Source organism: Astatotilapia calliptera, chromosome 19 (assembly GCF_900246225.1).
Source record: "Astatotilapia calliptera chromosome 19, fAstCal1.2, whole genome shotgun sequence".
Classification (NCBI taxonomy): Eukaryota; Metazoa; Chordata; class Actinopteri; order Cichliformes; family Cichlidae; genus Astatotilapia; species Astatotilapia calliptera.
In genome coordinates, this window is record NC_039320.1 from 16,585,916 (window position 1) to 16,598,642 (window position 12,727).

Below are 12,727 nucleotides of genomic sequence, written 5' to 3' on the forward strand. Positions count from 1 at the left end.
CAGTTACTTTAGGCAGTGTAGCAATAACTAAACTAATAATGAACTTATAAGCCTGGTAACCTGTCGAGGGTGTGCGATGAATGGATGAGCTTGTCATTTTCTAAATACTTCCAAATGATTTTATTTCAATCTCAGCCAGAATTTAGTGGCTGATATTTTACTTCATTGACACATACAGTCACATACACTCACTCTTCTGATATTTGTTAGATACATACTAAATGCTCTGCTCCCAGAATAGGACACTGTGTACTCTCTGGGCATTTTCACAAATCTCTTTTCTCCACCAAAATCAGGTCATGCTGATAGCTTTTCTCTGCTTTTTGCCATATCAATCTGAGATGCCTTGCTTATGCTTGGGTCTTAGCTCATCTTACTGCAAAAGTGATTAAGAGATAATTATATGCATGGCTTGCATAACAGATGAAGGCACAGTGGAAGCTGCAATCAAATAAAGTGTCATTTGATGAGGACTATTTCATGAAATATACATTTTCGCTGTTTTTCTGCATGGGAATAAACGTTAGATAGCTTGTGGCTCCTCATCATAGTAGGTCATTCACTAGCACGTCTTGGTTGTGCAGTGAGTGTCACAGGCTTTTCCCAGCAGGATGTGTATCATGCTGATCTGTTTATTATCCTGACTGGATCAGTGGTTTATCAGAGGAATGAGCTCATTGTCTCCACAGAGGTGTTTATGAGGCAGCCCACACAGTCCATAGATTATTGAGAAAAATCAGCAAAGCAGAAATATGAATATAAAGCTACTGAAGCTTGGTGGCTTTCTGTCATAGCTTCACTGAGGCGGCTGTGGATTCATGTCCCAGCACCACAAACAGGTCAGGTTCTGTTTAACCAGCAGTAGCTTTAGTTTGGCTCTTTGTCTCAGAACAGTGATCTCCCGCAGCACAGTGACTGACTCTGACTCTCCGTGGGAGTCAGGTTCACTTTGATCCTATCCCAGTGGTGCTCTTCAGCGGACAGGCTGGTGTCACACAGCATTATTTGTTTGACAAGGAAGGCACCTGCCTCTTCAATATTTATATCTTCCTAAAAAAAAAAAGCAGGGAAGAACACGATTTAGAACATTGTGCGTGCATCGGCCGGGTTAAGTTTTTGGCTGCGTGTTTTAATATTTTAACATATTTATATGAACAGGTTATATGCAGTAGCTGCAGTGATAAAGTTCACACATGCAATAGAGCATACCCTCATGCAAGTCTAATGCATGATCTCATGCAGTATGCTTACTTGCAATATGAATATTTTTAGATATAAAATCTATTAAATTAGTCAAACAGAATCCAATCCCTGAGATAATCAGTTAATGATCTGCTGAATATCCTAACGTTATTACCTCTAAACACCCAACACTGACTGTTACTGAAGGCACATATTCCCCTTCTATGGTTGCACAAACCTTAGCAGAAGTCTCAAACCAGCCCAGGAAGCTGTTGTCTTTACAAAAGCTGTCCAGAGAGGACACCAAGGCTCCATCCTTCCCCGTCAGGTCGCATTTGTTGGCCAGCAGGACAGCAGGGATCGGTTGGCCACTGTCAAGACGCACTTTGGTATCCAGGTCTTGCTTCCACTCAGAGGCAGCCTCCAGGGTGCAGCTGTTTGTAATGTCAAAGACCACTACTGCTCCCATCGCCTCTTTGTAGTACACTCTGGACATGTTCTTAAACCTCTCTTGGCCTTGAGGGATAATAAAATTATGTGTGTAATGGATCCTTTTGCTCAACTTCTAATAAAACCTGGCTGCAAGTAGGAATGTGTCTTTTTTTTCTCATGGATAGGCAGCTATTATTTCTTTTTGGTCTGAATTATCATGTCAAATCTGACTGCAACCTAAATGTTATGTAAGAACTGAGAGACTACTGATAATTTTCTGAAATAAAATCATATGTTTCCATGGACACTGGCTAGGATTAAAATTAGCTCTGAGTAAAGAATGGATCAAAAAAACAACAACACTGCAGTTTGACTTGAGTTTCCAGGCACTAAAGCATTCAGCAAATTTAAACTTAAATTTAAAAATGTGTATAAAAGTTGTGTCACCAAAAAAGAACTAAAATATAATTTCCACAGGGGAAAAAATGGATTTGGATGAATTTTAAAAAATGTGCAATTTTGGAATATTATGTGCAAATAAAATGCTTTCCTCCAGAGTTCTTGTTTATTTAAAATATATTTTAGGCAAATAAGTGTACTTTCTATCATTTTAAATGTAAATGTACACTCAGCACCCACTTCATTAAGTACACCTTGCTACTGGATTTGTGACATTTGTGACTGGAAGCAGTCGTAACAAGATGGGTTCGCTGTGGACATAAAGGGGTGGCCATGGTCAACAACAATCCTCTGTAGGCTGTGGGGTTTAAAAAATGGAACGAAGAGGCCCAAAATGTGCCAAAAAATAACCCACAGTAACCACAACCAGTCTGAATTGTTGATGAAAAGGCAGGATGGAGCCAGATTTCCAAATTCTGTACCTACCTTCCAAAGGTTGCTGAAAAAAATCAAAAGTCATCAGACCAGGAAATGTTTTTCCAATATGTCCAATTTTGGTGCGCCAGTGCAAACTGTAACTTCAGTGTTTTTACACTTCTGGTCTTCTGCTGCTAAAGCCCACCTGCTTCAAGGTTTGATGTATTGCTCATTCATTGAATATCATGGTTGTAATAAGTGGTTATTTGAGTTACTGTTGTCTTAGCTCAGAGGAGTCTGGCCTCTCTGCTGTCCTCAACAAGGCATTTTCACCCAGAGAACTGCCACTCATTGGACATTTTCTCTTTTTTGGACCATTCTCCCTAAACCCTATAGATGTTTTTTGGGGAAAAATCCCAGTAAATCAGCAGTTTCTGAAATACTCAGACCAGCCTGTCTGGCACCAACACCCGTACTACATTAAAAGTCATTTAAATCACCTTTCTTCCCAATTCTGATGCTCAGTTTGAACTTCAGCTGTTCATCTTTACCATTCACATGCCTAAATGCACTGAGTTGCTGCAATGCCAATTAGACATTATGTAGAACATGTATACCTAATGCAGTGGCTAGGGAGTGTATCTCTGGTATACTCTATTCAAATATACATTATATATAAATAAATGTATCGAGATATTACTTTACTACATTTAAAACGTTTACAGATAAAAGCTTTGGAGAAACTTTTTAAATCGTGTTTTCACAGAAGTGTCGCAGTACAGTTTCTACAGAGTTTATAACAGATGCCATAAAATTAGATTTAGCCTGTTCATCCAGTATTTTTGTACAGGAATTTGCTTTGTAGTTTTGAAACTCACCTCCAATATCCCAAAGCTGTAGTCTCACCACTGTCTTAGGATCCCATTCAATTGTCTTTAGGGCAAAGTCAACTCCAATGGATGCTTTGTATGTTTCATCAAAGCGTTTATTAACATAACGCATGACAATGCTGCTTTTCCCAACCCCCAGATCCCCAATGACTAAAACTTTAAAAAGCTTCTCTGTAGATAATGTCACCGAAATCCTTCCCATGCTGCGGTCCACGAGCTGACAGGCATCGAGACAGATAAAATATTTTCCTAATAATTGTGTAAAACTAGGTCACATTTACACAGAGTTTTAAAGTAAAATAACAATTTGTAGAAATAACAGTGTTACAACACTCTGCGTTATTCCCTGTGTCACTCACTACTTCCTACGGTGTCCCTGTTTTGAAATTCTTCCTTCAAACCAGAGCAATAAAAAGCTGACCTTTGATTTATAAATCACTAGCAACCACGCCAAGAGCACAGAGCCACCTAATGTTTCAACTTGAAAAACATGAAAGACAAAAGCATAAAAAATATTTAATGTACTCAAATCAAACAAGTGCCCTTCAAAATTGTCGTCTACAGCAACTACCATTTCAAAACTGTAGATATATTTTACACTGAACTTCATATAGCTTATATCGATGTATAACTAATGCAAATAGTATCACTTTATTACACTATACAATTTTGATAGGAAGTTAAAGTCTAAATATTTAGGAAATGGATTGTTGTACACAACCAATCACACACAATATAAGCATAAACAGCTACTCTCTTCTTTAATACTAACAATTCATATAGAATACCAAAATAAGATACACAATTCATACATTCACAATACAATAATATAGAGTTCTGAAAGCGGATGTCTATTTATAAAACATACAAGTTTAAAACTGGTTCAAATCGCCTCTCAAGACCATATAAATAAGATAAATGTACAAAAGAAAAACAAACGTGGCACTTGAACTTGTCCTCTGCTACATTCAAGGTACAGTGCAATTGTTTGGCAGTACTGTATCCATCAGAGATTCACAATATAATATCTTTTTTCACAACAAAGTTGGCATTTATTAACATTTTACCCTGCACTTCAAGCTTAAGTAGATAGTTTTATAGTTCTGGGGGTGTAACTCTTCTTAGCTGTGAAGATGGATGCCACTTTTATGTCCGTATACTAGATACGAAGCTACTATGAGCAGCTAGAAACATATACGAGAGTGACATTGACCTAGTTTTCTATTTCTCGCCAAGAAAGTCAATGAGGGAGTTTTTTAAAAAAAAACAACTCTTGCTTTAAACCTCTACATTTGCCCGACAAAGGTCATGACACGCAATGTGTCACACAAAACAAATTTCCTTATTATTAAAGTGAATAATTTTATATTAGCTATGCTCATTAAGTTACCTTTAAAGTCCAAAAACTAATCAGATTGATACCTAATCTACATTTATCAAACAATATTTCATAAATATATATATATACAGTTATTTTTGTCTCTAAAAGCTTATATTAGAAATTTACAGTATGTCTCACCCTTATCATTTAAAAGCTATTAGGAGTGAAAAATGACTTGACAGACCACGGGATCACTTTTTCCTTATGTAAAATCATATACAACACATAAAAACTTATAGTACAAGCATCAACATTTAGGGCGTGCCCTCACAGAGTTGAGGAGCTTTGCTTGTAGTCTCTGAGGATGACGGAGGCGTATGTGACATTGGGAGGTGTGCACAAAATCGACTCGGACACTGGCGAGTTGGGAAAGGGGCTTACTAGAGCACCGGTGCAATCACGGAAAGGCGAGGGGGGCATCAGAGCCAGAGAGTCCTCTGTTGCTAATTTGACCTCAACAAAGTCCTCCTCGTCATGAATCTGGGAGTTGTTGTACATGTAGCCGTGGAGAAGGCCAAACTGCTCATTCATTTCCTCCTCTTCTTCCTCCTCTAAAGGGAAGACAGGTTCCTCATCAAATGGGTCGAGCTGCATAGGCAGGACAGGCTCCTGCTGGATGAGGTGAGCCTGATGGTACACTGGCATCCCACCACTGACAGCCTCAGGCATGCTTATCATATCACGGATCTCAGGCATGTCACTGTTGAACTTGCTCACCACCCCCTCCTCTTGCAGGCGGTCCATCACGACATGTTTGGGGGGGATAATGCTATTTTGCTGCAAAGGCTCGGGGGAATAGAGCTCCACTTCCTCGTGCACATCTTTTTTCAGCCCACTGGCAGGCATTTGCCCGTGGGCCACCATAGGGGGAGTGTCAGGGGAGTTATAATGGACAGGGTCACTCTCATCCTCCTCAGCCACATTGTACAAAGTCTTAGTGCTGAGGTCTGAGAATTCCAGGCCCGTGTTATGGTAGGTATTAGTTAAGGGTTTGATGACAGCCATCTGATTGGAACCTGCTTCCTGTCTCTTCACATGCACTGACAGTCTGTGCCACATGTGATCCCCTTTTGGAGGATGTCTTGCACCTGGTTCAGACCATGACACAGACTTTCCATTAGAACTATGAACAAAATAAAGACGGCTGTTACTTCATAGGAACCCAGAAAAGTGGAGACAGAAAGAGCATTTCTGCTTCATGTAAAAAACTAATGTCATTATTTTTATTTGATTTGATTTTTTTTAAAGTATTGTCAGTATTACAGGGTATCTACAGGTTTTGAATATAACATCTCAAAAGAAACACCTTAAATGCTATTGAAGCCCTGGAGAAACCCTGCATTCTGTATTAGGGATCTAATTTGCCATCCCTTAGCACACAGAGATGCTTGTTTTAATTTTAATAACAGATCAAGGGCTGAACTGGCTGTGTGAATTGGGTACTGACCTATATCCGTCACAGTTTACAACAGGTGTCCCTAGGAAAGTGAATACAGTAAGACATCACGTTCCCTTTGAGAGGGAATTACAGTAAAACCAGCATCCCTGAGGTGCCTCAGGAGCAGGACTCACAGACTCAATTAATGAACCTACCTGCCATTTCCAGTGTTCTTTTTCCTCTTGAACATGTTCAACAGGCTGTTGCTTCGGCAAGCAATTTTACCGTCGCCGACATGCATGCGCACCGCATCGGAGGTGGTGAATGCGCTGCGCACGTTCCTCTCAGGTTTGGCGATAATGATGTACATCTTTGGAGTGAACATGCACCCCAAAGCTACAGTCACGCTGAGGCTCACAGAAAAGGACGTAGTGATGATTTTGTAGTTGCTGCCAAAGTAGATTGGCACAAACGCCAGCCAGATTATACATGTGGTGTACATGGTGAAGGCAATATATTTGGCCTCATTGAAATTTGCAGGGACGTTGCGGGTCTTAAAGGCGTAATAGGTACAGCTCATGATCAGCAGGCCGTTGTAGCCCAGTGGAGCTACAACACCAAGGTTACTGGTGTTGCAGATCAGGAAGACTTCTCTGATGCTGGGGTAAGATTTGACGGGTTCAGGAGGCTCCATGATGATGAGGGTAATTTCCAGTGTGAGCTGGACACTTATCAGGATGAAGGCGATGACCACCTGAGCCCAAGCGCTCATGAACCTCGGCTTCCTCGTGCAAATCTTCTTCTTGCTGCCCGCCAGGATGCGAGCGATGCGATTGGTTTTGGTTACCAGGGCTGAGTAGCACATGGCAGCTGAGAGTCCGACGAGGAGTCTCTGGAGGTAGCAAGAGGCCACGGTGGGTCGAGCGATGAGAGTGAAAGGGCACAGATAGCCCAGGAAGATCCCTGCAAGGATGATGTAACAGAGCTCCCGGCTGGAGGATTTGACCACTGGTGTGTCGCGGTATAAGACAAAGATGAAGGTAACAAATGATGTTACCAGGATGCCCAGACAGGAGAAGACCACCTGGATAATGGACTCTGGATTTCTCCACTCCAGATAGCGTAGAGTGATCGGCTCACAGCCTGTAAAGGGGAAAAACATGAGTTATAAAAACACAGCCACAGTATACTAAAAGCTGGCCAACTCTATACATTTTTTATCCCTTTAGCACCAGCTCTGGGGATATATTCATGATTATTTAGAGAAACGTAGTTAAATAAAGGGTTGTTTTCAATGAAAAGTCTAATATATTAACGTTGTACTGTATGGACACATTAGAAATTAATAAAATCCATCTTTGCCTGAGAAAATACAGTAAGTCTCAAAGTAGGTTTTTAGTTCAACTATAAATAAGCCTCTTTCTACTCAGCCATGGCAAGGCTGGGCTGCAGCCAGCAGAGGAGGGGTGCTGGTGCAGCAGGACAAAATAACTAACTGCTTTTTCATGGATCCAAATAAGCTCGCCTCTCTGCCTCATGCTGAGAACACACTTTGAATGTCTAATTCATGTTGTGTTATTTATTTATTGTACAATGCCAAGAGGTAGGGTTAGAAAAGTGCACAATAATATTTTTATATCCTTCTTTGTGCTACGCATTATGCTGTTTTCATGTGTATCCAAACATCTGTGGCTGTAAAAATAAAAAATGAAACAGCATGGAGGAAGGATGATCCTATTAAGGAAGTGTCTTTGAAAGCCACAGAAGACCTTTGAAAGTGGGCCAGAAGAGTGGTAAGTGAACTAGGGCTGCTGTCGGATGAAATGGTGAAGATGATGAATGGCTCTCAGGTGTCATGGGAAAGCAATGAAAATAGGACAGAACAGGTTTGTGAAATAGCGCTGCAAAAATCTTAGCGAGACAGGCTGTACAGGGTGCAGGTAAGAGGAGGAGAAGTAAAAGCTTGGAGGAACTTAACTTTAAAAAAAAAAACTGCCTCAGATAAGCCAGAAGAAACTCTTCTTATCTCTGCAAGCATCAGTCATGCAGCAGAAACATACCCTGTGGCCACTGAAGCAACCTAAATTCATCTAAATTTAAATGACAAAACTGCAGAGCAGCAAAATTTGCTGTGTGGATCAGATGAATCACTTTGTCCAGGATCTTTTTTGTATACTGACTGGAGCATTGGTGATTTCAAGAAGCTGGTCGACATTATCTAAAATGCGTTTATTGCATTTATTTACTTTTTAATTGAGAGACCAGAAGATGGTGTTTGTTTGTTTGGGGTTTTTTTTGTTTAAGCTTCAAATTGTGTTTACTAAGATTCCTTTGTGAAATAGGCTATAAAATCACCCCTTTGTTCACTGATTTACTAATATAGTGTGTATAATTTTTGTGAGGACTGTTACACATGTCATAGTATATTAGGACCCTTTGAAACATCCAAGTATAACATGTAAAAAACTGACCTTTAGAGGTGTTGGGAGGTTGATTAAATTTCCTTTTCCCTTTTTCCTATTTAACTAATCTCTAAAAAAAATCCAGTAGGGTCATGTGCCAGGCCCTGCACAGTATTTAAAGCAGCTAAAGATTTACACAAGCGGATAAGTGAAGAGTGCAAGCAAACCTTCCAGTTCTTTGTCAGGCCACCAGCCCAGGTCACAGGCCTTGCACGTGAACTCATCCTGGACGTACTCATTGTCTTTGCAGGCAGTGCAGATCCAGCAGCAGCTCACCTCTCCCTTCCTTATTACCTGGTTCATAAAACATGCAAGGTAATCAAAAGTAAAAAGACTCTTCTAAAATTAACTATATTTATCATGGATGTATTTTGATGTCCAAGGAAGGCCAGATCTACATAAATATTTAAATATTTGTTTTCAACACAGTAAAAACAAAGATAGAAAGGTTCAGCATAGGGAAAAAGACATGAGAAAAAACACCAAACATAAACACAACCTCAGATTAACAACACCACATGATATGTCACACCATGTCATCATTTATTTGATGAAAACTAAGCAAAAATGCAGAAGCACTGTGTAAACCCCATGGTTTAATAGTGTGGAGAGCCGTGTTTATGAAGCAATAACTTGAAGTTATCATTCTTTGCATGGCTTTATAATTCCCTCACATCATTGTGGCAGAAGTTTGACCCACTTTTCTTTACAATGTTACTTCAATTCATTCAGGTACAATGTTGCCAAGCTAACTATTTATGTGCGAGATGAACAATGTGGGGCCTACTGTGTTTTGTAAAAACTTTATACAAATACCTCATACAAGTGTGACGTAGAGACTGAATAACAAAGATGTAACAGGGATGTTTGATCACAAGATGTACAAGATCCGAGCTTAACCTTGATTTCTCCTTTGGAGCAGGGCTCACTGCAGACAGAGCGGACCATCTCACTGCGGTTCATCTGGATCATGTCATCATCGATACTCAGCATGCCCTCGTGCCAGGAGCCGATGTTGATGTAATCATAAACACTCGTCTCCACATGCTGAAAGTTCATGATCTCATACCTGATTGTGGAAAGAAAGAAATGGCTCAGAGGAAGATCTTTCACCATTGCTGATAGATGTTATGTTTACTGGTATTTCTTAGGTGGATCATACTCACTCAGCATAAAAGAAGTCACTGACCCTTTTATTACATATAATTTGGAGAATATTTAACTTTATCTCAACGGCTTAACCATAAACTTTGTGATTTAATGACATGAACGGACTTACATGAGAATACTGTATGTGGCTTACTTACTGGAAGTTCTGTGCTGTTATGATCACGATTGTGCTTTAGATCAGCCAATAATCACCAACCACTTTTCTAGAGATGCCTATTCAACTGCTCACAAAAACATATATCTAATCAGCCGCATCACATGGAAGCAACTCAGTGCATTTAGTCGTGTAGAGAACCTGCTGTTTTTTTTAATAAAGTGATTTAAGTGACTTTGAACCTAGTGTGGCTTGTGGTGCCGGATGAGCTGGTCTGAGTATTTCAGAAACTGCTGATCTACTGGGATTTTCCCACACAACCATGTCTAGGGTTTACAGAGACTGGTCCAAAAAGAGAAATACCCAGTGAGTAAAAAGTCCAACAGTCCAGTATACCACCTTTGGGATGTGTTGGAATGGGAGATTCACATTGTAGAAGTACAGAAAATCTGCAGCAACTGTTTGATAATATTGTGTCAACATGGACCAAAATCTGGTCCAACCCACTAGCAAGCAGTACCCTGGTTAATGGTGTGTCTTGCTAGTGGGTAAAATATCCAGGAAGCGTAGTGCCTCAATTTACATTTATCAGCAGTTTTTAAAACATTACATTTATCCCGGTTTTAATCACCTTTAATTTTAATTTAGTTGTTCTCTGTTACTGAATAGTGAATATATTGGATTTTTTCCCTTTAAGCACTGGTGGTTCACTGCCCTCCGCTGGGTGAAACCGAAGGTCAGTTAATGCTGTCTTAATTAAACTACTTTTTCTAAAAATGTCTAAAAAAATTCCTTTCACCTAAAACAATAAGAAAAGTGGGTTTACCTTCCAGGAGAATCGCCGTTCTCATCGAACCATATGTCCTCCCCGGACACGCCTGTGAAGGATGTCTTCAGAAGGAATTCCAGTAAGTGGCTTCCATCAACAGGCTTCATGGCATCACAGAGCCCCACGTGGCCGGGACAAAGGTGAGAGTGCATATCGTGCAGCCCGTGGGCCATCGCATTGATGGCATTGATGACGAAGCCCATCTTGCTGTCTTGCACGTAGTTGTCCTCCAGACTTTCATAACCTGCCCACACATGAGAGAACAGTAAGGATTCAGCTTCAAGACAAACATACAGGGAAAGACTTACACGAGGTGCTTTATTGCTGCAAGCAGAAGCATCTTATGTGGTTAAAGTTTACATTTCTACATTTCAGGTATACCTAATATCTTGTCTAGCATGATGTAACATATTACAAAGGAGTGATAGGGTGCTCACAGATTCATTCTTATAACTGCTCTCTAAATTCAGCCAGCAAGCCACATGTATCTTTGCCTCTGTGGGATACTGCTTTAAAAGAACTGGAAGCCTTGGAAGATGGCTTCAAATAATCCTTGTTACCATGGCAAGACTGTTCATTTCTGCAGTCATGAGTCAGGATTCAATTAGAGTTGGCCTAAAACGATAGAAACCACTGAGAATCAGTCTCCTCAAGCAGAAAAACAAACCAACACGTATTTGAATCTTTTCTGTTCTTATTGGGGGTTTTTCTCCAACGAACGGGATGAATGAATGAGACAAAAAATATTTGGAAGCAAACACTGTGTGATGTTCAGACACACCCTATCAGTTCAGTGTAATGCAAGCTAGAAGCAGAGTAGCAGTTTATCAGTTGCATTGTATTAAAGTATAACAAGCTACACCATGCATTCACTGTGTTTTGGTAAAACTGGGAGCCAGGCACAGACCCGTCATAGAGCTAGAGCACTGGCAGGTGAGGTAAAAGAAACACAGATTGTCTTGTTGCATCTGTGAAACCTACGGTCCTGTCACTTGTTATTCCCGTGTGTTTGTATATTTTAAAGCAAGATGGTCCTCCCTGAGACTGGTTCTGTTGAATATTTCTTTCTGTTAAAAGGGAGCTTTTCCTTCCCACTGTTGCCAAGTGTTTGTTCATTGGGGGTTATTTTTGTGATGGCATTTTCTCTTACTGAACTACATTTCCTTCATAGGTGTACACAAAACCAGCGTAACCACACAATGAGGATAAGGGCGATCGTGGCTCAAGAGTTGGGAGTTCGCCTTGTAATCGGAAGGTTGCCGGTTCGAGCCCCGGCTTGGACAGTCTCGGTTGTTGTGTCCTTGGGCAAGACACTTCACCCGTTGCCTACTGGTGGTGGTCAGAGGGCCCGGTGGCGCCAGTGTCCGGCAGCCTCGCCTCTGTCAGTGCGCCCCAGGGTGGCTGTGGCTACAATGTAGCTGCCATCACCAGTGTGTGAATGTGTGCGTGAATGGGTGGATGACTGGATATGTAAAGTGCTTTGGGGTCCTTAGGGACTAGTAAAGCGCTATATAAATACAGGCCATTTACAGACAAAGAACATCTATATTATATCCTGTGATTGCTCCTGAGCATTCATGGAAATGCAGCTGTTAGGAAATGCAGGTAATGTGCCCGTTGAAAACAAAGTCCAAACTTTGTATCCATGTAAGTCTGACACGAGGGTCGGATGATACCAATAGGCTGACACATTGCTGGATAATTTCTACCTGAGAAAAATGCCAGTAAGGAAGAAACAAATAAAAAAAGCAGAGGCAGAAGTCTCTCACATGTCATTCTTTGAGGCTCAATAGTCAGACTGAATTTCTTATATGCAGAGACAATTAAAATTAGTGCTGCAACTGAGGACTAAGGAAAACAATGCCCTAAATCATCACAAGAAAACAGCAAAAGAAAGCAACATGTTTAGAGTCTGTGCTAATCACAGATAGCATCAATGGTACAAACAGTTCACCAGAACATTTTGATCTGTACAGCCAAGCAAAGGTCTAAAGATTACTTTGTGGAGGTATGTAATAACGACAGGAGAGGTCTCTGTGTCTCACTCCAACTTTATTAACTGACTCTCAGAACTTCACATATATTGAGCGCCA

General features: G+C 40.6%; 2 protein-coding genes across 5 annotated transcripts in view; both read right to left on the reverse strand.

The window, feature by feature from the left end:
• Positions 1–885: 885 nt before the first annotated feature.
• rab32b (RAB32b, member RAS oncogene family) lies at positions 886–3,766 on the reverse strand. Its single transcript, XM_026151424.1, has 3 exons — positions 3,309–3,766; positions 1,421–1,698; positions 886–1,050 (listed from the first exon to the last, which is right to left on the reverse strand). The coding sequence occupies exons 1-3, from the start codon at positions 3,520–3,522 to the stop codon at positions 886–888; spliced, it is 657 nt and encodes a 218-aa protein (XP_026007209.1). The 5' UTR covers positions 3,523–3,766.
• Positions 3,767–3,820: 54 nt separating this feature from the next.
• The window catches only part of grm1b (glutamate receptor, metabotropic 1b), a 32,546-nt gene continuing 23,639 nt past the window's right edge, over positions 3,821–12,727 (reverse strand). For 2 of the 4 annotated variants that reach the window (XM_026151420.1, XM_026151419.1), the window contains 5 exons: positions 10,632–10,878; positions 9,442–9,610; positions 8,709–8,835; positions 6,295–7,222; positions 3,821–5,824 (listed from right to left, as the gene is read on the reverse strand). In XM_026151420.1, coding sequence (XP_026007205.1) covers positions 4,969–5,824; positions 6,295–7,222; positions 8,709–8,835; positions 9,442–9,610; positions 10,632–10,878 — 2,327 coding nt within the window. In that variant the 3' untranslated portion in view covers positions 3,821–4,968. The other 2 variants (XM_026151421.1, XM_026151422.1) reach the window with 2 other exon arrangements.

Bases quoted from the DNA above. Each gene is read 5' to 3' on its own strand.
- rab32b (XM_026151424.1), bottom strand. From the start codon at position 3,522: ATGGGAAGGATTTCGGTGACATTATCTACAGAGAAGCTTTTTAAAGTT. The intron at 1,699-3,308 runs GTGAGTTTCAAA...TTATCCCTCAAG, and splicing joins ACAGCTTTGGGATATTGGAG to GCCAAGAGAGGTTTAAGAAC. The intron at 1,051-1,420 runs GTTTGTGCAACC...TTTTTTTTTTAG, and splicing joins GGTTTGAGACTTCTGCTAAG to GAAGATATAAATATTGAAGA.